This window comes from Mustela putorius, unplaced genomic scaffold (assembly GCF_011764305.1).
Source record: "Mustela putorius furo isolate JIRA1106 unplaced genomic scaffold, ASM1176430v1.1 tig00000095_pilon_pilon_pilon, whole genome shotgun sequence".
Taxonomy (NCBI): Eukaryota; Metazoa; Chordata; class Mammalia; order Carnivora; family Mustelidae; genus Mustela; species Mustela putorius.
The window spans coordinates 32,034,212-32,059,449 of NW_025421280.1; the positions used below are offsets into that span (position 1 = coordinate 32,034,212).

At 47.0% G+C, this 25,238-nt stretch overlaps 1 protein-coding gene across 15 annotated transcripts in view; it reads left to right on the forward strand.

Annotated features, from left to right (window-relative positions):
- The window catches only part of CACNA1A (calcium voltage-gated channel subunit alpha1 A), a 287,509-nt gene that overhangs the window by 172,770 nt on the left and 89,501 nt on the right, over positions 1 to 25,238 (forward strand). For 11 of the 15 annotated variants that reach the window (XM_045083255.1, XM_045083256.1, XM_045083300.1 and 8 more), the window contains 5 exons: positions 2,611 to 2,804; positions 17,163 to 17,266; positions 18,396 to 18,511; positions 19,619 to 19,675; positions 20,716 to 20,808. In XM_045083255.1, the coding sequence (XP_044939190.1) occupies positions 2,611 to 2,804; positions 17,163 to 17,266; positions 18,396 to 18,511; positions 19,619 to 19,675; positions 20,716 to 20,808 (564 nt within the window). The remainder of the gene's footprint in view (positions 1 to 2,610; positions 2,805 to 17,162; positions 17,267 to 18,395; positions 18,512 to 19,618; positions 19,676 to 20,715; positions 20,809 to 25,238) is intronic. The other 4 variants (XM_045083266.1, XM_045083277.1, XM_045083299.1 and 1 more) reach the window with 1 other exon arrangement.

Below are 25,238 nucleotides of genomic sequence, written 5' to 3' on the forward strand. Positions count from 1 at the left end.
CATTTTAGGAGGATGACTGAAAAGCTCGCGATTAAAAATATAAGGCGTGTGAGTAAGAGACAGATATATACAGACACCCAGGCAGCAGGTTAATTTTAAAATATATTTATAACCAAATTCCTCAGACTCTCTGGACGGTTGCTTTTCTAGAAGCAGTGCTCAGAGTGTTTCGTGATGGGGGGGCGGAGGGTTGAGGGGGGATTGAAATCAGGAGAACCACTGGGCCAAACTGCCAAGGAGAGACAGATTTTCAGCTGCGTCTCTTTATCCTCGGGAACCCGGTTCCCGCGTGCCCAGAACCGTGCCAAACACTCAGAGAAATGCAAAGGTAAAGTGGAAGGCATTCTGCTTTCCAAGTGCCTCCAAAATCGTTTAAGGAGACAAGACTCCTCGTCTCCAATCAGTTTGTAGCCATGAAGGCTGGCGTGAGCTTTATCTCCCCACCAAATATGGACGAACATTGGGGAGCTCTTGTAGCCCTGAGGAAAAGGAGGGACCAGAGTTCACTGGCTGACGCAGGGGGCCGCAGGGGGTGGGAACTGAGCCAGACTTGGTCACAGGGTGGAGACATAGAAGGTTCTGGACAGAGGTGACCTTCCCAACAAACACTGGTTCTCATTTCATATAGGAGCCCATGCATTTTCTTCTCCCCGCTCTGAGCCTGATGTTTATAAGATGTTGCCTTCCAATCTATATCTGTTCAATATTAACCCCCCTGTACCAAATCCAGCATAAATGAGGAAGGCATTTCCAGCCACTTAAACTAGTGGCTGATGTTCTCATTTCTTCTTGGGCAGTGGGTGTCAGCTCTGAGAGTGGCGGGTGTCTCTTTGCGTGACCTACAGTTTTTATTTAACTGACGCTTCAAAGGCCAGTAAGATTCACGCTTTCTGTGCTGGTTTATTTCTCTCTGCTGCATGCTGAGTGGGGGTTGGGAATTTGTGCCTATAGCACATACATTGAGAGCTATTTTTATTTTGTGGAGACCTTGAATTTGCCGACTTGGCTGTTTGTTTTCTTGGCGGACAGTGTTGCTCTCTGAAAACCTTCAAAAGTGTGACTCACTGAATAGGGTCCTCTTGTATCCACTGCTGTGGTCCAGTGGGGACACCCCTGGGTCATTCGATGGTCCCCTGATGCTATGTGTTTCCAGGGTCTCCCCATCAACACCTTGGAATTCAGACCCCACCTTTGGCACCCAGCCCAACTTCACCAGGAAGTTGTCTTTGGTTGCCAGCAAAAGGGGCATCTGTTGGCATGTGTCTCTTTCCTTGTGGCATTTTTACAATCTGCCTCTTGCTGTTTGGGGAGAAAACTTAGCTCCTGTGCCTAAGGGTAAGTACTGTGTGTACTGGCCTCCCTCGCCCCCAGAACAGCTCCCTGAGCCTAGTACATCTCAAAGGAAAGAAAGAAAAGAAAAAAGAAAAGAAAAGAAAAAAAAAAAAAAAAGGAAGGGAGGGAGAGAGGAAAACAGGGAGAGAAGAGGAAGGGAGAAAAGAGGAAAAAAAGAAAAAATCTGTCAGACAACTGAAGAACAGCATCACGTGACTCACATATTTGCCCTAATGGAAGTCTGGAGAACGCTGCCCCCAACCATCTCACAGCGCGTGTGGCATATTCACCCAGACCCTCTATATCAGGGAACAGAAAGCACATCTCAACAGATCTTAAAGGACCAAAGTATACAAAATATAATCCTCTGACCCCAGTGTAATTAAGCTGGAACTTGGTAACAAAAAGATAACCCTGGAAGTGTTTGGAAGTTAAGTTAATTTAAGTTTAGTTAATTTAAGTTCATTTAAAGTTAAGAAATTAAGAGGCATGCTTCTTCTCTGTAGATGAAATGATAGGGTATTTGAGATTTGCTTTAGAAATATTCTAGCGCAAGGCAAAGTGTGCGGAGAGGATTCAGATGAAACAAAACTAGCCCTGAGTTGGTAAGTGTTGAAATTGGTGATAGGTACATGGAAATTCATTATGCTATTCTATTTTTTAAGATTTTATTTATTTTAGAGAGAGAGAGAGCGTGGGGGGAGGAGCAGAGGGAGAGGGACAAGTAGACTCCATGCTGAGCACAGAGCCTGACACAAGGCTTGATTCCACAACCCTGAGATCATGACCCAAGTTGAAATCAAGAGTCGGACACTCAACCGACTGAGCCACCCAGGTGCCCCTATGCTATAATGTTTTTGTAAATATCTGGCAAGTTAAAAAAAAATAAGAAATGCATCTTGGTTATCCATGGGTCGAAGAAGAAATAATATTGGAAATTGCTGAATATTTTACTTGAGTGATAATGATCATAATGCATGACAAGTTTTGTGAGATGCAACTAAACCTGCACGCAAAGGGCAATTGATAGCCTTAAAAGAAATGAATCCATCTCAAAAGTTTAGGAAATATACAGGGAAAGTAATAAAACTTGGAGAAGAAATTAATAAAACAGAAAACAATGAATAGATCAACAAAGCCAATCTTTAAAAAAAAATACTGATAAATTCATTGCAATAGTCATTTTTTTCCAACAATATTGAATCTCTACAGCCCCTGTTTCTCAGAGCTGGTTTTCCTAGCCCTTTCCCCTGACTCTTCTCCCCTTCCCTTTCATAGATGACATTCAGGGTGAGTCTCCGGCTCCGTGTGGGACAGAGGAACCCGCCCGCACCTGCCCCAATGGGACCAAATGTCAGCCCTACTGGGAAGGGCCCAACAATGGGATCACTCAGTTCGACAACATCCTATTTGCAGTGCTGACAGTTTTCCAGTGCATCACCATGGAAGGGTGGACTGACCTCCTCTACAACGTAAGTGATGCAAGTATGGGGAGAGGTGGCCCTCCTGGACCAGCCAATTCCTGAGGCTGAATTGGAGGGACTCTGAGCCGGTGAGGTGGGACGGGGCGAGGGGGCAGGAGGCATCAGAACTTTAGGTAGAGAAGGCCCCTTGGGACATGGAAATATAGAGGGCACTTAGATGCTGCATAAATTTTCACTGTTAAAATGTTTAAGTATAATTTTAGATTTTTTAATATGTAAATGTGTGATTCACAAGCCCATATGGATAAAAGAGTAATATCCCGGGATATATACAAAGGGACTCTGTGTTGGGACCCTCAGGGGCCCTCTGCCAGCCACACTCCTTCTCTGTAGGGTGAGGAGCCCGTGGGGCACAGGGGATATATCTTTCAGAAGCTGGTACCAGCTATCCCACTTTCTAGACAGCCTTCTTGGATTATCCAGGATCCTGGAATTTTCTGCCCAAGTCCAGATTCTGTGGACTTGCATGAGATTCTTCTGTGGATCTGTTCTCCAACTGGGCCAGGTGTCCTAGGAGCATCTGTTGGCACAAATGTGACTGGAGCTTAGCCATGTGAGCAGAAATGTCCATGCATGTGTGCATGAAGCCCCCTGCCCCGGGCCAGATGGAGCCATGAGTGGGAGAGAAGGCAGGCCAGGCATGGTCCAGGGGCAGGGCTGGATTTGTTCACATCATGATCCAGGGCAGACGTCTAGGTTCTAAATTCCACCCTGACCTTCCCAGTGCTTATGTTTACAAAGGCGAAGCATACAGCATATTTTATTAAGTAGCTTTTAAATATTTACACAGAGTATGTGGGCCTCCATCAGTACTCTTGTCTGAGATCTTGAAAACATTAGAGACAGGCCCACCTGCCCCACTTGCATCCTGTTTCCTATCCCTCCACCAGGTGCCACCCCTTCAGCTCCTTGGTGTATGCTCTCTGTGTTTATGCAAATATAAGTGTAATCAAATCTATATCCTCCTCCCTCTTTCTTAGCCCAGAGTGTAGCATTCTATGCCTGCTGTTTTATTCTGTGATTTTGGTGGGGGGGGGGTCTCATGACAACATATCCTGGAGATCTTTCCATGGTAGGACATGGAACATGACCTCATTCTTTTGTACAGCTGCATAGCAGTCCATTGTTTGGTGGGCTGTGGTTCATTTAATCAGTTCTCCCAGAGACAAATGCTTGGGTGGTTCCCCATCCTCTGACATTGAACTCAGAGCTGCCATGAGCCCTACTGCATTTATGTCTTTTCATCCTTGTGCAGAAATAGCAGGGGTTGGTGGTGTCCATTCCCAGACGTGGGATCACTGGGTCAACAACTAAAGTGTATTTATAATTTTGATAGATATTTAGATGTACAGGTTTTAGAACTCTCTCTGCCCTAAACACAGCACCCCTTCCTCACCCCCCTGTCCCTCCCCCCGCCGGGTCGTCACCTGTCAGCAGCTGGAGATGGGTAGAGTCAGGAATACAAGGTGCCACAAGTGTAGTGACCTCATTGGGCTGGTCCACATATACCTCTGTTGACTCACAGAGGTGTCCTCTCTGCCTGCGTAAATGCTGAAATTGCCAGTTAAGGTTCTGCCATATGAGCCAGGGCTTGGCCTGCTGGGGAAGCAACACCATGTTTCTTCCTACATGGGGGGCTGCTGAAGTCTCCTCCTGGTGGCAGTTGAGGTTTCTTAAGGAAGGTTCCCCCTTGGGGGTGGATGGAGATTTGCAAGAACCTATCTATCCTTTTGATCAGTGGCTCATTTTTGGGTGGGGCTGAGAGTACAGCCTGGAAGTGGATTGCAAAAGTGCCATGGACAGCTGAGCATGTCACATACTGCACAAGCCACATCTCAGGAGTGTAATTTGTATTGTAGACTACCATTTTTTGGTATTATATTATTGGTATTGCCAAATAGTGGTATTTGGTATTATAGTTCACCATTCTTACAGTTTTTTGACAACTATAAAGAATGTAAGAAGGAGACATGGTGTCCTAATTTGTATAAAGACCTTGTCTAAGCATAGCATCCTAGAAACAGACCACAGATCTAAGAAATGTTCAGTCTCTCTCTTGGGCCTCACTTGCAAAGAGCTTGGATCAAAGATTACACCCAATCGGCAAAAGCTTGCTGGGGGATTTTTATGGGTTCTAGATTTTTGCTTTGCAAGGATGGTGTGAGAGGAGGCTGCAGAGGGAAATGAGCCCTGCTGGAAGTGAAACAGAGCCCGGGGCCAGGAAGGTAAGGAACTTGGACAGAGAATGGGACTGAGGAACAGAAGCTAAGAAAATTGTGAACATGGGAAAGGGTTGTGTCCAGAGAAAGTGTCCAGAGGTTCAGAGGAAGACACTGGGGATGTACTTAGTAGTGGGAGAGGAAGCATGAGCAGGACGACATATTTCCAGAAGATTCTCTAGTCATAAGCACCATTGTTGGAAGAGATACTTGTCCTAGAAGCTTAGAGCTGAGCTGTCTTTGGGGAAACAAGAGGAGGGGAAGTGGTGAGAGCACAGTCAGAAACCAGACTGCCTGGGTCCCCATCCTGACTCTACCACTTCCTTGCTGTGCAACCTTGGGCAAGTCACTTGGCCTCTCTGTACCTCTTTCCACTTGTGCAGTATGAGCAGAAGCACGGTCCTACCTCACAGGGCAGGAGGACTGAGTGAGCTGGGTACATGTGAAGTGTTTAGAACAGTGCCTGGTCCTCAGCAAGCTCTGCATAAGGCTGAATTCTCCACCCTGGTAGGCATGGCTCTCAGAAACATATGAATTTCTTATCATAAAAACCCCAGCAGCACCTGACGAAGTAGAGTGAGCTGTGGGGTTCCACTTCATTCCCCACCCTCACCCTCAACACACTGGTAGCTGTTCCTAACTCCGAGTAGCCTTCTAGAACTTTACATGTACTTACATCCCACCATCATCCTGTGAGTAGAAACTCCACCCATGATCTGGGCCCGATGTGAGTCTAGAGCAGTAATAAAGTAGCACGAAGTGGTGGCTAAAGCAACAGACATTAGTTGTCTCCCAGTCTGGGTGCCAGATGCATTAGCCCTCTTGACCCTCCTCCAGCTTCTAGCCAACAATCTTTGGCATTCCCTGGCTTACACATTCTCTGCCCTCCACGTGAACAACCCATCTTCACTTGGCTGTCTTCTTATAAAGACACAGGTCATGTTGGATTAGGGCCCACCCTACTCCAGCACCCTCTGGTCTTAACTAATGACCTCGGCAATGACCTGATTTCCAAATAGGGTCACATTCTGAGGTCCTGGGGGTTAACACTTCAATGTATCCTTTTGGGGGGAGGTATTATTCAATCCATAACACCTCCCAGATAAACTACTGGACCTGAACCCTTGTCTAGGGCTTCTCAAATTAAGGCACAAACTTAATACAACCATTAAAGCCTCTCATTGTCAAAGGCAGGGGGCGAAGGTGACTGCCTTTGAGTTTCTGCTGCTGAGGACAGAGCTGCTGCTTTTCTAGGCATTTGGGCTCTGCTGTTGTGTTCTGCCCTCTGCCAGCCCAGCCTTCTCAATGCATCTGGCCACAGGCAGCCACAAGGTCTGGAATCTTTATCCTCTGTATTTGTGCTAGAGCCGAGGCCCGTGGGCATGGCCTCGCTGGCCTCTGGCAGGTGAGACCCAGGAGTAGAGAGTCTGGGTGCACCAGCTCCAGGTTTCTTAGAATCCATGAGCCAGATGGATGCCACCTGCCTGGGTGGGCAGGACTTTACAATCCCAACATCTCATTTCTTTTCTCAATATCATTGATAACCATTTGATTATTCACTAACTGTTGAGCACCTACGGTATGCTGGGAAATGGGCAGGTGGCAGCAGGGGAAGGAACCCACCACCATGAAGAAGATGGACAAAAACCCTCGCTCTGATAGGGGAGATGGACAGAAACATTAAACATGATAAATCAAAAACTTCATCTATGGTGGGACATAGACAGTAAGCAAATGCATAACAGGGGACGTGGTGACATGCCCTGTGAAGACAAAAGAGCACAAGAGGAAGGCAGGGCTAGTCTAGGTCAGCAATCAGGGAGGGCTCCTCAGAGGAAGTGACATTTCCAGAGAGAAGGAGAGCGCCAGACGGATGTTTGTGGGAGAGCATTCTTGGCAAAGGAAACAGCAGTAGCTCACCTACATGGCATGTTCAGCCCCCTTCCAGGTTTTCCCAGTTTTGATTTGTTCCTTTTCTTTTCTGCTTGGCTTCCTGGTTAAATCAAGCGCCTTCTGGAAAAAGCCTAACCCCAGCTAATCAGCAGTGTTGTCAAAGATTTATATCAGGATGTGCATCTCAGCATTATTTGTAAAAATAGAACAAAACTGGAAGCAACTGGTTCAGTACCGTATGGTCCCTTCGTATGATGGAATATTACGTCGTCATTAAAAAGCATCTGTTGGGAGAATATTTACGGATGCGTAGAAATGCACACTGTAGAATGACGAGTGGGGAGAACTGATTTTTTTTTTTTTTTAAAGAATCAAGGTTAGGTAAACCTATGTCTTAGCTCCAGCTGCCATTAGAAGAGTATGCAGCAGGCGGCTTCAACAACAGAAACTCATTGCTCACGATTCTGGATGCTGGAACCATAGGGCCAACACGGTGAGGACTCTCCACCTGGCTTAAGGACAGCCGGCTTCTTGCCAGGAGAGAGACAGCTAGCTAGCTCTGTGGTGTCTCTTCATATAAAGACACTAACCTCATCATGGGGGCCCCACCTGTGTAACCCCCTCGAACCCTGACCAACTCCCAGAGGCCCCGCCTCCTAACACCATCACACTGGGGCTCAGGGTTTCCACACATGATCGTAGGGGTTGCGATCCACTTCAGCCTGTCCCATCTTCTGCTCTCAAGTGTGTACATTTGAAAATATACATTAGGGAACGAAAGGCTGGAACGCACTGTACCAAGATGGCCTCTAGAGAGTGGGGTTCAGGAATCTTTATCTTCCCGATTCTTCTCTGTATTATCAATTTTTCTACTGTGAGCACAATTTCCTTTTGTAATCAGGAAAAAAAAAATAGGTTTGTCTTGTTATAGATTTAAGAGGGAAAAAAGATATTTTTGCTTATTATGAGAAGGGGGGAAATGAATATTTTCTGGGTGTGTCCACAGTGTGTTGGCTACTCACCCGTCCAGAGAGAGTGAACACCAAAGGCTCAATTAATATAGCAATAATCAATGCTCATTCTTATTGTTTTACTATTAAATAAACAAATTAAATGAAGAAAAAGGACATCTTCCTTATGGAAGAATTCTGTTTAATATAAATGCAGATGCTCCACTTCTAGAAGCAGGGTTGAGTCTCCCCCCTCATTGGAGGGTAGGCTGGACTTAGTGACTCACTTCCAGAGAATAGAGTAGGGAAGGGAGAGATGAAGTCATTTTACAGTGGGGGAAACCTCGCAGACACCACCTGAAGCAAAGGACCAAGGTCGGACGCTCCCCCCCCCCCCAACCACACACACACTATCGTATGACCCCTGACGGATGTGATGGGCAGGGGACCTCACCTCTGGTTTTCTTCCCTAAGATTCACAATCCCAGTGTAATCATGAGCAAAACATCAGACAAACCCAGACTGGAGGGTGTTCCGCCGGATACTGGCCAGTCCTGTCCCAGACTCTCAAGGTCATGATATATGTAAGGGAAGACTGAGAAATTATCACAGACCAGAGGAGCCAAAGGAGATGTGACAACTGGATGTGACATGAGGTTCCGGAACAGAAAGGAGACATTAATGGGAAACTGACAAAGTTCAAATAAAGTCAGGAGTTTGGTTTATAAATAACCTGAGGGGGAGAGAGGACTATCCCCCGTTTTACAAATAAGATTCCGAGATAGAGAGTGTGGCCGGAGGTTGGCGGCCGGGACGTGCAGGACCAGGTGCCCTGAACTGAACCCCAGGAAAGAGATATGGGGGAAAGGAAGGAGAGCAGTTTAATTTTTTTTTTAAGGTTTTACTTCTTGATTTGAGAGAGAGAGCATGAGTGGGAGGAGGGGCAGATGGGTGGGAGAAGCAGGCTCCCCGCTGAGCATGGAGAGCCATTTAATTTTTTTTTTAATTTTATTTATTTATTTGACAGATAGAGATCACAAGTAGATGGAGAGGCAGGCAAAGAGAGAGAGGAGGAAGCAGGCTCCCTTTTGAGCAGAGAGTCTGATGTGGGGCTCGATCCCAGGAACCTGGGAACATGACCTGAGCTGAAGGCAGAGGCTTTAACCCACTGAGCCACCCAGGTGCCCCGAGCCATTTAATTTTTAAAGGAGTAATTTCTTCAAACTCTCTTTAAGTCTGGGGCAGAAAACGTACATTAGGGGCCAAAGAGCCTACATTAGAGAATTCAGGGATTCTTTATGGTTTTTGTGTTATTGACATACAAGTTTGAGACGTACAAGATGCTGATCTGACAGACGCATCATTACCCAGTGAGTTTAGTGAACATCGGTCACGTGATAGAGTGGCCCAAACTTGGTTTTTTTGCCCCAGGTGGTGGCGGCGGCATGGGGAAGCTCAGGAGCGCTGTGCTGGCCCAAAGCAGCCTGGAAGCAGCGTGTGGGTGATGGGAACTGCCCTCTCTTGGTGGATATAAGGGGAGAGGTATGGGTCCTTCACCCAGGACCTGTCGTGAACAGCATGGGGGTCCTGGCAGGACCAACACTACCTAAGTTCATTTTTGGCTGCCATTCACTGAATTTATCAGATGCCACACATCTTCTTGTACTGTCAGTCAATCCATAAAACAACATTGTGCGAGAGGCATTTTTAGACCCATCATCCGGATGAGGAAACTGAGGTCCACAGGGATAAAGCAACCTGCCAAGGTCCTATAGCCAAGCGTGGTGAAATCTGGATTCGAACCCAGCACTGGGAACTCATCATCCCACCCCCTCCCCTTTGTTTGACTCTCCCCTTCTCTTCCTCCTCCCCCTCTTTCTTTGTGTCTTTTATGTCGTATCTGTCTCTGTCTCCTCCTCCACCTGTCTTCTCCTTCTCCACCTCTCTGCTTTACTGTGTGTCTCTCCCTCTGTTTCTCTCCTTCAGTTAATGTCAGTTAGGAAGACAGCGAGACTGTGCATGGTTGATGATTATAACTGTGTGTCCCTTAACAAATGGTCACTTGTGCTTGAAACTGATCTTTGACCCAAACCCTTTATAATTCGTAGATGCTCCTTTTGGCCAATTTCAAATCACCAAAACTGAGGGGACTTTGGGTCATACATTCATTCAACAAACATTCATTGAATGCCTCCTACGTTCATGCACTCTTCCAGGCACTCAGGATATGCAGTGAATGGAAGAGACAAAAATCCCTGTTTGGGGAGAGTTGACATTTTAGTGGAGGAAGCAGGGAATTGGGATCATCAACATAATTTAGAGATTATATATGTATGTGTAAAGGGCAGAGAGTATCTTAAATATTTTAGGCTTGGCAGGCCTCACCATCTCTCTCACAACTACTCAGTCTGCTGTCATAACACAGAAGCAGCCACAGAGAAAATACATAAGAGAATGGTCATGACTGTGTACCAGTAAAACCATAATTTACAAACACAAGTGGCTAGGCTGTGGGCTGAACTTTGAGGAGTCCTGTGTAAGAGGGGAAAGAGAGCTTAGGAGAAAAATTGAACAGGAGAGGAGCTTTGGATTGTCAAAGTGAAGGGTTGCAGTTCTTCTAATAAGCCCTGAAGGAGGTGAGGGGGTCGCCATGCAAGTATGCTAGGGAAAAGAAGCCCAGGCAGACAGGATAGCCAGTGCAAAGGCCCTGGGGCAGGAATGTTCCTGGCATTTATGAGGAGCAGCAAGGTGGGGAGTGAGTAAAGGAAATGAGGGAGCTGGTGAGGCCAGAGGAGGTGACAGGACCAAATAGGCAGAGAGGCTGTGTAATTTATCATCCAAACCAGGACAGTTTTGAGAGCAAATAGGAAAGGAGGACTCAAAAAATAATTAACAGGCATTGTGTGATCTACAGTGAGTATAAACTGGGACATACGACCTCCCTCACAGCCTCTGTGGGACCTTGGCTCTTTCCCGGTCAAACCCGCACCATTTTTATCCAGTATGCTGGGGAATTGGGTGTTCTCCTGAATTGCGTATTTTTTTTCTTAACATCCTCTGTACTTTTTCTGAATGAACCAGGCTCAAAAAAAAAAAGAGGAAAATAAACCATAAAACAGAAAGCACTTAAGAATTTTACTGGGACTCAGCCATTAATTTGTTTGATGAGTATTTATTGAACGCTTGCTAAACGCCAGGCGCCACGCTAGGCACCAGCAGTGCGGGGATGAATCAGTCTCTCCTTTAAGGCTCTCACGGGCCAACTATTATAAATATAAAATACTATGTAAGTGCAGCGAAGAGGTGAAGTAGAAAAAAAATCTTTCTGTTGCAAGCCAGAAGGACAGTTCCAGCCCCAGCTGTGCTATCCACACCCTGTGCGAGCTGGCGAGTCACGTTGCCTTCCTCAGCCTGGTTCCCCCATCCCCTGGGTATGGAAACTGTGGGAATCAAGGGGTATTTGTCACTAAAGTGACAGTGGTTGTCCTACCTGCCTCTTTGTTCCCAGGGAAACAGCCTGATCATTTGGACCTGAGATAAGCACAGTCTCCTGTCCATGATACTATTTTTTTAAAGATTTATTTATTTATTTTGTGGGGGAGGGGCAGAGAGAGAGAATCTCAAGCAGACTCCCTGCTGAGCATGGAGCCTGACCTTGAGATCATGACCTGAGCTGAAATCCAGAGCCGGACGCTTAACCGACTGAGCCACCCAGGTGTCCCTGCCCTTGGTATTATTTAAACAACCCATTCCAGGGACCTCAAGGTTACCTGCATTCATCATGCCACCAACGCTTAGTAAGTACCTGCTGTATGCCAGGTGCCGTTCTGGGCACTGGGGAGGTGAGGTTTTAGGAACAAAGACTGTCTACAAACAAGCGAAGGTATAAACTGACAAGGTGAATCAGAGAACAAAGCATGCCAGGAAGAGAAAGGATGTCTGGCAGTGCCAGAGGGAGGAACTACTCCTGTGGGTCAGGAGGGCTGGGAAGGCTTATCTGATCTGGGAACAGTGGAACTGAAGAGTGAGTGATGAGGAGGCATCAACCACACCAAGATCTAGGAGACTCTGGGCTCCAGGGGACACTGGGCTCCAGACAGAGGCTCAGAGAACAGATACAACTAGTGCGTTGTAATCTTGAACTTTACCTTTTGGTGTACCGATTTCTCCATCAGACATACCAGAGACATTGTTTTTCCTCACCTTCCTCATGAGATCCATAGAAGGATCAATGAGAAAGTGGCATTTGAGAAAGCCCTGAAGGAGATGAAGGAGCAAACCAAGGAGATATCAGGGTGTGTCAGCCAGGAAAATGTGTCATGCTGCAGTAACAAACATCCCCCAAAGTCTCCATGACATTAACAACAGATCTCTTTTCTTGCTCACACTACGTGTCTAGCATGGGTTGGCAGTGAGGGAGAAGGGGCTGTGCTCACCATTGCCACTTGGAAGCCAGCCAATAAAACAGCTAGGACATTGCCACTTGCTGTCCCAAATAGAAAAAAAGCCCCAAGGGTCCCACGGTGACAGTTCAGTGTTCCAAAGTGGCACAGCTGTCTCCACTCACTCCTTATCGGCCAGCACTCAGCATGAGGCCCTCAGCCAACCACAGGGGGACTGGGACGGGCCATCCCACCATATCACCAGAAATACTTAGTGACAGCACTAATAAGAAAAAGTGTTCCAAGCACTGGAATGCTTTGAGCCTTTGGGAAAAAGACAGGACTCTTAAGAACCCGTCCTTTTCAGGATTCCTGATTATGACAGGTGAGCAAGTTTCCATCCTCCTCCATTTCGCCAACCAGACTCGTGCACACACCCGCCCTTTTCTGAACTGCCAAAGGAGGTCAGACCCAGGAGGGGACGTTTGGACCCCCTACATTGTCTGCTATCAGAATAGCGGTGGCAGCTCTAGCCTTCTTGGGAAACGTAGTTCCCATACTGTTCGCAAGCAGACCCCAGGGGCCATACTGGAAAGAGAACAAGTTCTCTCTCAGTCCCAGGGAGAAGAGCAAACTAGGGAGGAGGGAGAGGGAGGACAGCTTGGGAACTGATGACGCGGGATGTGTGGGGAACTTGGACCCTCCTCTCATTCAGTCATTCCACAAACATGTATTGTGCACTGCTTGCCTACCTGGCATTGTGCTAGGGAATACAGCAGTGAACAAGAACCAAAAAGAGCACCTTGTGGAACTGACATTCTAGCTGGGGAGATGGGCCGTGAGCAGGAGAAATAGGAAAAGTATAGAGAGGGTGAAGCTAAGGGAAAATCTGGCACAGGAAATGGGATTAGAAATAAAGAGCCATCAGGGAAGACCTTTTGGAGAAGGTGGCATTTGAGCAAAGACCTGAAGAAGAGTGAGGGAGGAACCATGTAGGAATCCGGGGGAAGAGCCTTCCAACGGGGGGAGCAGCAGGTGCAAAGGTCCTGAGATGGGACTATATGCCTAGTGTATCTGAGGAGCTGAAAGGAGCCCATGTGACTAGAGAAGAGTTATCCAGGGGCAGACAGGGGCATTGGTGGGTGGGATACCTCTGCCAATTAGTAGCTATATTTGTTTTCTGTGGCTGCCATCTCATGGAGACCAGAAACCAGAGACTAAGATGTCAGGAAGGCTATGCTCCGTCTGAGACTCAGTAGAACCCTTCCTCACCTCGTTCTGGCTTCTTCCAGTGGCTGTTGACCCTTGGTGCTTCTTGGTTTCCCTCCACACTCTGCCTCCATAGCCATGTGGCCATCCTCTCCCCTGCAGGTCCCTGTCTCAACCTGGTGTTTTCCTCTTTAAAAGGACACCAGTCACATTGGATGAGCCCCCCCCCCACCATCATGACCTCACCTTAACTTGATGGCAGCTGCAGAGACCTATTTCCAAGTAAAGTCACATTCCCACGTACTGGGAGAGTGGGGAGACAAAAGGCAACCCAGAATGGACCTTGGACATGGAACTTTACTTCTCCTTACCCTCCAAGGAGGATGGGAAGAGTTGTGTACCACCTTTTGGGGTCTATGAGAGGATTAACTGAGCTCAGGTAGACTGAGTGCCTGGCACTGGGTATGTCTGTTATTAGGCTGGGCAACATGTCATGGACCAGAGGGGTCCTAAGCCTACTGGGGAGCTGGGTTGGGAGCAGAGTCTGAGATGGAGGGGCTGCCTCAATTCTGAGGGGCCTCTGCTGTTTCTCCCTGCTCCATCCCACCTCTCTTCCCCCACCCGCCACTCTGTCCCCATCCCAAACCTGTTTCCTGAGATGGCCCAGACTTTTTCTTGTGTTGGCTGGTGCGGGCTTTCTCTCCCTGGACTATATTTAGCCTAAGGAATAGGCATGAGAAGCCTCAGCTGCCGCAGCACTGGAAAGGAAAAGCACAAACCCAGTCCTGCCTTCCTGTCCAGCCCTGTTCTGCTGACTCCATTCTTTCTTCCAGAACCTTCTAGAAGCAAAACATCAGAACTTTGGGTGTTTGTTGGAAGAAGGACATGAACGAGGAGCCCTGACATATTGTTTCCAGAACTTGTGTGTGTCCATGATGAAAGTTGGCTTTGTTTGTTGGTTCGCTTTGTGTTCCATTTTTTAATGGTGGTACATGACATAAACTTTACCGTCTTAATGATTTTTAAGGGTCCAGTTCTGTGGCAGTAAGTACATTCTCATTGTTGTGCAGCTATCCCCACCACCCATCTCCAGAACTCATTATATCTTGCAAATAGACTGTGTCCCCACTGAACACTGACTCCCTGCTCCCTCCTGCAGCCCCTGGTGCCCGCCATCTACTCCCTATCTCTGTGACTGTGACTTCTATAGGGATTGCATAGAAGTAGAATCATAAAGCATTTTTTTAAAGAATTTATTTATTTATTTGAAATAGAGAGTGCATGAGAGAGCACAAGTAGGGCGGAGGGCAGAGGGAGAAGGAGGAGCAGACTCCTCACTGAGCAGGGAGCCCGATGCAGGGCTCAATCCCAGGACCCTGGGATCATGACCTGAGCTGAAGGCAGACACTTAACTGACTGAGCCACCCAGGCACCCCCAACCTCTGCCTTTTTATGACTGGCTTATTTCACTCAACATAGTGTCCTCAAGATTCTTCCATGTTATACCATGGGTCAAAATTTTCTTCCTTTTTAAGGTAAAGTTGACCCCAAAAAATATGGTTAAAAAGTAAAGTAAAATAAGCATACAGAAAACCTACAGATCTTAAGTGAGGAGCTTGATGAATTTTCACAAACTGGGCACGCCTGTGTGACCAACCCCCAGATCAGGAAACAGAACCTTCTCAGCCCTGAAAGCCCCGTGGGGCCCCCTCCACAAAGGGTGCCCCATCAGGACCTCAGACATGGTTGACTAGTTTGCCTGCTTTTGTATTTCGTAGAAATGGAATCTTCCATACATGTTCTTTTCTGTCTGGCTTCCTTTGCCTGACACTAACTAACTCCGTAAGGTTTCATGTGACAAGTGGCAGTCATTCATTGCATGACATTCCATTTATTTAACCTCTTATTAATGAGGGTTCAGACCATTTCCAGTTTGGGGCTATTATGAAGATCACCACTATGAACAATCTTGTCCATGCCATTCATATTTCTGTTGGGTAACGACCCAGGACTCAGGAGTGGAATTTCTGGGTGGTAGTACAAGTATGTGATTTAATTTTGGTAGAAATTCCCAACCCCTTTTCCAAAGTGGTTGTACCATGTTTTATGGATTGAATTGTGTCCTCCCTCCCCCAATTCATATACTGAAGTCCTAACACCCAGTACGAGAAAAGTGTGACCTTCACTGGACGTGGGATCATTGTGGAAGATAAGGTCATTAGGGTGGGCCCTAGTCCAATATGGCGACATCTTTAAAAGAGGGGAAAGAATTTGGACAGAGAGACAGACATGCACACAAGGAGAATGTCATGCAAAGATGAAGGTAAAGATCAGGGTGATGTGTCTATAAGCCAAGGAACCGCCAAAGATTGTCAGCAAACCCCCAGATGCCAGGGGAGGGGCATACAATGGATTCAGCCTCAGAGCCTCCAAAAGGAACCAACCAACCCAGCTGACACCCTGGTCTCAAATATCTGGACTCCAAGAACTGTGAGACAATAAGTTTCTGTTATTTTAAGGCCCCTGGTTGTAGTTCTTTGTTACCACAGGCACAGAGCACTCATACACCATATTACCCTCCCATGGGCAACATAAGGGAGATTCCAGTTTCTTCAGACTCCCCAACACCTGATAGAATCAGTCTTTCTCATCCTAGTATTTGTGGTTGGTGGGAGCAGGGGCAGGAGAAGTAGCATCGTATGGGTGTGTTTAAAGGTGAGCTTTTAAAGCCATGTTCCATGGGTGTCCCAGACCTGATGAACCACCATAAGGCTCCCTCTGCTCCAGCTGCTGACACCAGGGCTTCCCCAGCACAGAGGTTACCTCCATGTGCTCTGGGTCCCCACCTCCTGGATCCAGTCCCATGTCTACCACCAATTGGCTCTGGGACCTTGGACTGGCACTTTTGACTTTCTGGGCCTCAGTTTCCCCAGTTAGAAAATGGGCATGATGGTAGAATAGGGTCATCATGAGGATTAAATGAGTAACTAAGCTAACATAGCTAATAGAGCGTCTGGCACAAGTACTCCATGAGCACCTGTTTTTATATTTCTCCCTTTCTTTCTCTTTCTAGTCTTGATTTTCATCCCCTCCTCTTACTTCCTTCTTGGCACAGTGTTCTGCCATCCAGAGAAGAATGTTTGACTTGTAGACATCTTCCCTGCCTTTTCGAAAACTGAGCTGGGCACATCTGGGAATTTCTTTGTGGTTCACATTGAGGCTGCAGAGCATAGAGGAGGGAGACCCTTGAGGAAAAGGCTCACTGCCCTGCCATCTGTCTTGGTGATTTAACCTGGCCTTCAGGCCCTGCCTTCATGCACTTCCTCTAAGGGAAGAGTGTGACTATATCAGGGAGAAGGAGGGAACCAGGGGATCATTTCTACATTTTGATTGGGGTTTTTTTTTTTTCCTTCTTTTTTCCTGGAGTTTGGTCTGGGATGTTCTCTTGAGTTTCATGCTAGTTCCTGGGTCCTGTGAGGCCTACATGCTTAAGAGGGGGCTTTGTCTGTCTAATGGTACCTCTGGGGTTTCCCCCACTAATTGATCCAGTTCCATTTCTCTCTCTATGCTTCCAGAGCTCCAGAACTCCACAGGCCAAGGACATTTGAGGGCAGAGCTCCCCCTTCTCCCACCTGTCAGGTCATACTTGAGTCCCATGAACTCTCACCTACTTTCCGTCCTCATTTCCCACAGAGCAACGATGCCTCAGGGAACACTTGGAACTGGTTGTACTTCATCCCCCTCATCATCATTGGCTCCTTTTTTATGCTGAACCTCGTGCTGGGTGTGCTGTCAGGGTAAGTCTCTGCTAGTCTCCCCATCCCACACCCCCTCACTATCTTCTGACCATAAAGAGACCATCAAACCTTTGTTTTCATTCTCCAGGCAGAAAATAGACCTTCCCTTGTCTTGGGTTAGCCAGGAAGTTATTAGCAAGTCAGGTACAGGTGCACAGGTTGTGCACTGCTAAAAGCGCCCAGGAAAAGGACTCATGAGGTCTGGAATCCAGTCCAACATTAGCTCACAACATTGTACCCCTGGCATTGAGCAACCTCCACCCAGAGAAAGGGAAGGTTCTTTCCAATGCAGACCTCTCATTCAGAAGTCTTACCCAACCACAACCACCACACAAGAAACTTCTATAGTGCTTTACTTTTTATAACTTAAATTTTTTTAAAAACTAATAGATTGGGTTCCCCCTTCCCATTTTCCAAATATACTGTATATTTCCGTATACAATCAAACACGCATTTTCATGACACATAGTGTCTCTTATCCCCAGGATTGAATGTGGGTTTGGAGATTGGGGGGCTCCATAAATAGATTTTTGTTTTTCTCATCACAAGAAGTCCAGGGGCTGGAATGGTGGCTCCATGGTGACGTGAGGGACCCCAATTCATTCTAGCTTTCTACTCTGACATCCTTACCAGACAGAGGGTTTCAGTCTCATGGATGCCTCACGGTCTTAAGACGGCTGCCTCACACTCACAAGAGAGGCCACTGCACACTCCAAACATGACGAAGAGAGAGGGAACAAAAAGGGGAAGGATATATTTCAGGCTACCCCAGAAATCTTCAGCTTATGTCTCATTGGCCTCACTTAAAAGAGGGCTGAAAATATTCTCTACCTGAGAGTACAGAGAATCAGAGTGGGGTACGCGGCCAGCAGTGGTTGGCATGGCATGGTTCTGTGGCTTTACTTTTTTCCTCTACCTGAGTGCAGTTGTTGGATAAGGTGGGAAGCTGGCAGAAATACTCCCAACCCCTGTGGTGTTCTGATATCTCAGGAGACATGATTTCTCGTGTTAAAGTCCACTGCCTGCCCTCCAGGGATTTCTGAACCCCCAAACACACACACACACACACACACACACACTCCCTAAAATGTCAACAACAGCCACACCTGGCTCTTTCGTGCTTCTGCAGAGAGTTTGCCAAAGAAAGGGAGCGGGTGGAGAACCGGCGGGCTTTTCTGAAGCTCAGGAGGCAGCAGCAGATTGAACGAGAGCTCAATGGGTACATGGAGTGGATCTCAAAAGCAGGTGAGGCCTTCATTCCGAGAGTTTCGGAGCACACGGAGTCCTGCATGCAGCTCGCCAGTGGGGGAAGGGAGGGCCCTGATGGCAGGAGAAAGAGGACCTGGTCAGGTGGCCTCGCTTCTCTGCAGCAGGCAATCGGGAACAGGGTAGAGAAACTTTCAGGGTGACACCAGGATAAGGTGTCACGTAATGGCTGAGGGACTTTTTGTTTACATCCCAGCTCTGCCACCTCCTAGTCGCGATGCTCACTTCCCTGCGCTCCAGTTTCCTTAGTTGTTAAGTGGAGATACAATAGCATCTCCCTTGCAGGGCTGGGGACTGTGCAGTAAGAGCTTCCAAGCTAAGCCACCGAGCAAGGGCAGGGCCCAACACACAGTGGGTGCGTGTTTATTGGTTCGGCCATTCAGCAGACGTTTATGGAGCGCCTCCTGTGTATCAGGCACTGTTCCAGGCACTGAGGATATGGCAGTGACCAAAAGACCAAATCCTCACGCTTGGGGCTCCTAAATGTTCTACTGAAGGAGACAGAAAATAAACAAGGGCATTTGGTGTTGAGTGTTCCCCAATGCTGAGAAGAATAAAACAGCGTAGGAAGTGGAAAAAAAGCTGGAGGAGGTGGGGTGGTCCGAACGAGGTGGCGTGGAAATAGCTGAGGAGTTGACGTTGGAGCAGAACCCAAAGGAAGCCTTGTGGATGTCTAATGAAGGGAGTTCCGGGCAGAGGAAATAGCAAGTGCAAAGGCCCTGAGGTGGGAGCAGCATCGAGTGATAGCCAGGAAACCGGTGTGGCTGGAGCAGAATATGTGCAGAGGAAAATGGGAGGAAGCAAGGACCGGGAGGTGACAGGGGTGACAGGGGCCACATCAGGCAAGGCCTGATAAAGGTCACAGTAAGGAAGCTGCGTTTCATTTTGAGGGAGGTGGTGTTGGCTGCAGTGAGACTGGGAGTCTGGAAGAACAGAGCAGCACATTTGTAGCTGGTTGAGTTGCCTCAATCAGCAAGAGGAGAAGGAAGGTGGCTGGGCAGACCCTTCTCCTTCCTGATTCAAGGGAACCCAGCCCAGGAGGGGCCTGCAGGCGCTGGAGCTTAACTATGTGCTCTTCCTCTTTAGAAGAGGTGATCCTCGCGGAGGATGAAACCGACGGGGAGCAGAGGCATCCCTTTGATGGTAACTGCTCTGAACCTGGCTCGGGGTGTGGGGGTGGATCCCAGGGGAGACTACAGCAGCCAGGGCTGGGAGAACAGACTCTTTGGTTCTAAGAGGCCTCCAGGGAATAGATGCTCAGGGCCCAGGTGACTCCAAGAACAAACACAAGATCAGGTCAGGACCAGGAAGACACAAGCATGGTGCAAATCTGCTTCTTGGGGGCATTTCAGGACCTTGGTGTAGGCTTTACATTTTCTGACCTGCCCTTTGTGCTTGAGTCAGGTGCCTCAGTCTTCCTCATCCATCAAATGGGTACAAGAGTAATAATACCTACCTCACCAGATTGTTTATGGAGATTGCATTAATGCTTGCAAATAGAATGCCTGCTACAGCGCCTGGCCCAGGGTCAGCCCCATCTGTGTTCACTAAATAGATCAATAGCCAAGAATCCAGCTTACTATTCAGGACAGTCTCCCGTGTTAGAAATTTGGCTAGACAGAGCAAGGACTTTGGATTAAACAATACCAAGATTGAAAAGGAAGTAAAGGAGCTGGAGTTTGATCTCCATAGATTACAAAATTGATTTTACAATTTGGGGGGAAGGGGAAGAGATGGACTCATGGGGGGTGTATGTGACTGAACTCACTGTCCCCTGGAGAGCTCGTGGGGAAGGAATAGAACTTAAATACTGAGCAAAGCCGTCCACAGTCCCATCCTGCCTGCAAGTGTGCTGAAGGTGTGCTGCTTTCATGGGTGTCTTTGTATGTCCGGTCCCAGGCACGCCCAAAGGGGAAGGGTGGCTGAGAGCCCAGACTTAGACCAAACAGGACTCGGTTCTCATCTTTACCCCTGGGGCAAAGTCATGTGACATCCATGAGCCTCGGTCTCCACTTTTATAAAATGGGCATACTCTTACTTCCCACCAGCCCGGATGGCCACGAGGATTAGCTAACCCAACAACACATGGCAAGTCCCTGGCCCCAAGAACCCAAGGACACCGAGGTATGGTTCTTTTCTCAAAAAGGGTAACGTCTTTTTCTCTTGCCATGTTTCCATTGTTGGAGCTCTGCGGAGAGCCACCATAAAGAAGAGCAAGACAGACCTGCTCAACCCGGAGGAGGCTGAAGATCAGCTGGCCGACATCGCCTCTGTGGGTGAGTCCCTCCTGCCCCAGCCTGGCGCTCAACTCTCACTGATCGCAGGAAAGATGGGAGCTGGAAGCCTGGGAACCACGTTCCCTCGACTTGGGTCCCTCATCTGACCCCTTTGCACCTGGGTGTCCTGGGGCAGATGATACGATGACAGGAATAACAGCAGTGCCTATCTCCTAATCCTGTTGTGAAAACTTAAAATAATCCACATTAAGCATTTAGCAGGGTGTCTGTCAGAGAATAAGCTCCCAGTCATGATACTAGATGCCATTAGTATTCATTGAGGGGCTGCTGTTATTAGGTGCCCGTTGTGAATGAGACAGGAACCAAATCCCTACCCACGCGGAGCATGCAGTCCGTGTAGCACACGGATGTTGAACAGATAATTACTGAAATAAACCTGTCATGGTAATGGTGCCGTGGAGGAGATGCCCTGGGTCCGGCCTGCTCTGGAAGAGTGGGGTGTGATCAGGGAAGTCTTCTCAGAGGAGGTGACACTGAAGCTGAGAACTGAAGGATGAGTAGGAGTTCGCCGTGGCAGTGAAAGCAGAGAGGACCATGGGAAAGGCTGTACTCGGTCTGTTGCTGTGGGGACAAACACAAAGGGCAGTGTTTAGGGGGAGGAGACATTTACCCTTTCCCGTGACTCTGAGGGGAGAAGTCATTTAAACTGTATGGCTGGAGGAAGGAAGAATGGAGGAGAGCGGGAGAGGTGGAGGAGGGAGAGAAGAAGAAGGAAGAAAAGAGAGACAAGGAAAAACTAGAGGCAGAGAAGCAGGAAGGTGAGGGGAGCCTGGGTGACTCAGTAGAGTACGAATCTCTTGATGTCGAGGTTGTGAGTTCGAGCCCCACGTTGGGTGCAGAGATGACTTAAAAATAAAATACTCTGGGGTGCCTGGCTAAGTGTCCAACTCCTGATCTCAACCCCGATCATGATCTCAGGGTCTTGAGGTCGAGCCCCATAGCCGGCTCTGTGCTGAGCGTGGAGCCCCCTTAAAATTTTCTCTCTCTCCCTCTGCCCCTCTGCCCCCCGAAAAAAAAAACAGAAGGAAGGAAGGGGAGAAGGGAATTTAACATACACACATAGCTCTAGTCCACAGGCACCAACTGTTCTATACTCTGCTGTTTTCACTCCACCCTAGTTTTTGACCTGAATGCTAAGTTTCGACATCATTCCCCCTGCAGTGCCCATACTCCAAAAGAGCGCTACACTACAGTTTGCTTGGCTGTGGTTCCGTCATATGGTGTTGGGAGTTGTTTCCAATTTTTGCCCCAACTAGAAGCACCGCGGCGAACATTGATACACAATTACTCCCCCCACCCTTTGGGCGTGTTTCCTTGGGGATAATTACAGGATCAAAGATATTAACAGCTTTTCAACTCATTATTCACAGAGCCATTCTGAGTTTCCAAAGCACTGAACCCATTTATAAACCTGCCAAGTACTCATATGATCACGGATCCCTCCCCCCCACACCCCGGCCACTGCGTATTTTCCATTTCATTTTCTTTCCCAGTGAAGTAAGTCTGTAATGATACCTTAAAGCTTGTTTTAATTTGCATTTTTTATTTCTAGCCAAAACACTCTTTTCCTTGTAATGATGAACCCGACCTATTTCAACTTGTGGACTCTATCTGTTTCCTTCCTTCCAGCAAGTTCAAGAACAGGAGCACTCTGTCGGTGCTCTGGGTATTTGATGGGTTCTGTCTGGCCCACACCTTTTGCCAATTAGGTTGCTTCCATTTTTTTTTTTTAACGTTTTGTTGTATTTTGATAGGCGGACACATTTTGTTCAGACCTCTTGTTTTAAATGCCAGGTGCTAAAAAAAAAAATTTGGTATACTCAAGTCAGGGTCTCCCCTATGGATAAGATTAGGCACCTGCTCTTAATTGATGGAGAAATTATTTTCATCAGTCATTCTAGAAAAAATGAAAAAGTGATACTACTCAGTGTTGGCAAGGATGTGGGGAAATGAGCATAGTCATATGCTGTTGGCAGGAGTGTAATCCGCAGTGTTTCTGATATATGGTTTGGTATTATTTAATTATAGATGTTTATATTCTTTGACCTAGCATTTCCACTTCAAAAGCATTTCTTCCATGTGTGCAAAAGGCCTATGCCTCTTCTCAACAGTGTTGTTTCTGGTGTTCAAAAGAGTGAAAACCAGGGGTGCCCGGCTGGCTCAGTCAGTGGAGCATGCGGCTCTTGATCTCAAGGTCATGAGTTCGAGTCCCACATTAGGTGTAGAGCTTACTTAAAAATATAATATTTTTTTTTTAAGTGAAAACCATGGGGCACCTGGGTGGCTCAGTCGGCTAAGTATCTGGCTTCATTCAGGTTGTGATCTTAGGGTTCTGGGATCAAGTCCCACATCGGGCTCCCTGCCCAGTGGAGAATCTTCTCCCTCTCCTTCTGTAGCACCTCCTTTCTCATGTCTCTCTCTAGCTCTCTTTCTCTCTCTCCCTGTCAAATAAAGAAATAAAACAAAAAAAAATTTTTAAAGAGGGAAAACCAGAAACAACCCACATGCCCAGAAATGGGTAAATGACTAAAGAAATTACATGATTTATACATGATGGACTATTACATGGCCAGGAAAAAGAACAAGGTTTCTACTGGCATGGAAAAATGTTTGAAATCAATTTCTCAGTGAAAAAAGCAAGTTGCACAGCATTATATAAAAATTTTGATCCCATTTTAAGAACAATATTAAGTATAAGAGCTACTTAATAAAAATGTGGAAATTGAAAAAAATTTTAATGTGGAATTTGGAGGATTGCAAGGTATTTTTACTTTCTATGTGATATTTTTCTAAAACATACAAATTAGTGATGGGCATTACTTCTGAAATGAAAAAAGTAATTAGATAAGTTTAAGTTACTTAAAAGCGACAAAGACTAATTATGAGGAACCTAATGGCTGGCTGTGTGGGCTGGGAGGTATTTGGTTGTAAAGCAAAGAAAGTTTCATGAAGGAGGAGTTTTTAAACTGGGTTTTATGCAGAATGGGGTGCATGTATCCATTTATGAGGGCTGCCATATTTCAATAGCACAGACTGGGGGCTTAACAATAGAAATCTGATTTCTCACTGTTCTGGAGGTGAGAAGTCCAAACTAAAATCAAGATATTGGCAGGGCTGTGCTGCCCCTAAAGGCTTCAGGGGAGAATCTGTTCCCTGCCCCACGTGGCTTCTGGGAGTGTTGGGGATCCTTGGCTTCTATGTGCATTACTTGAGTCTCTGCCTCTGTTGCCACGTGGCCCTCCTGAGCACCTGTGTGGCTCTTTTCTTCTTATAAGGACACCAGTCGTGGGATTTGGGACCCACCCAAGTCAAGTGTGACCTTGTCTTAACCTGATTACAACCACGAAGACTCCTTCCAAGTAAGGTCGTGTTCTCGAGTACCAGGCATTAGGAGTTCAGCACATCTCTCTAAGACACACAGTCCAACCCACAACTTAGGCAGGACCTATTTCCATTTACAGAGAATTTTAAGGACCAGTAAATTACCCAAATCCCCAGATCAAGCCTGGTGACAGACTGTTGTCCTCACCAGAGAACATTCTAGACTGCTACTGGCCACCTGTAGCTCTTGATCCCTTAAGTACAGCTTGTGAGAACCAAAATGTGCTTCATTCTAATACATCAGATCTGAAGTCCTAGTACCAAAAAAAAAAAAAAAAAAAAAAAAAAGGTGTAAACTATCTCCTTAACATAGATTTATACTGATGCTATGTGGAAATTATAATATCTTGGATCTGTTGGGTTTCATAAAATCTCTTATATCTTTAAAGGGTGCCTTAAATTTTTAAGGGGCACCTGGGTGGCTCTGTTATTAAGCATCTGCCTTCAGCTCAGGTCATGATCCCAGGGTTCTGGGTTCGAGCCCTGCATCAGGCTCCCTGCTTGGCGGGAAGCCTGCTTCTCCCTCTTCCATTCCCCCTGCTTGTGTTCCCTCTCTCACTGTGTCTTTCTCTGTCAAATATATAAAATCTTTTGGGACACCTGGTGGCTCAGTGGGTTGGGCCTCTGTCTTCGGCTCAGGTCATGGTCTCAGGGTCCTGGCATCGAGCCCCACATCGGGCTCTCTGTTCAGCAGGGAGCCTGCTTCCCCTCCTCTCTCTCTCTGCCTGCCTCTCTGCCTGCTTGTGATCTCTCTCTCTCTCTCTGTCAAATAAATTTAAAATCTTTAAAATATATATATAAAATCTTTTAAAAATGTATTTTTAAGATCTAAAGATTGCCCACAATTATAATTCCAGACCACAGAGAAAAAATAAGAGATAAGGATGGTGCAAGGTGGAGCGTGAAATACAACACAGATGACAATACACAGGTACAATATAGCTAATAGAGACCTAGCATGTAGTAGGTGTTCAATTAACATTTGTTTCTCTCTCCCTTCCTTGTGAGTGCTGGGATTGAGGGATGTG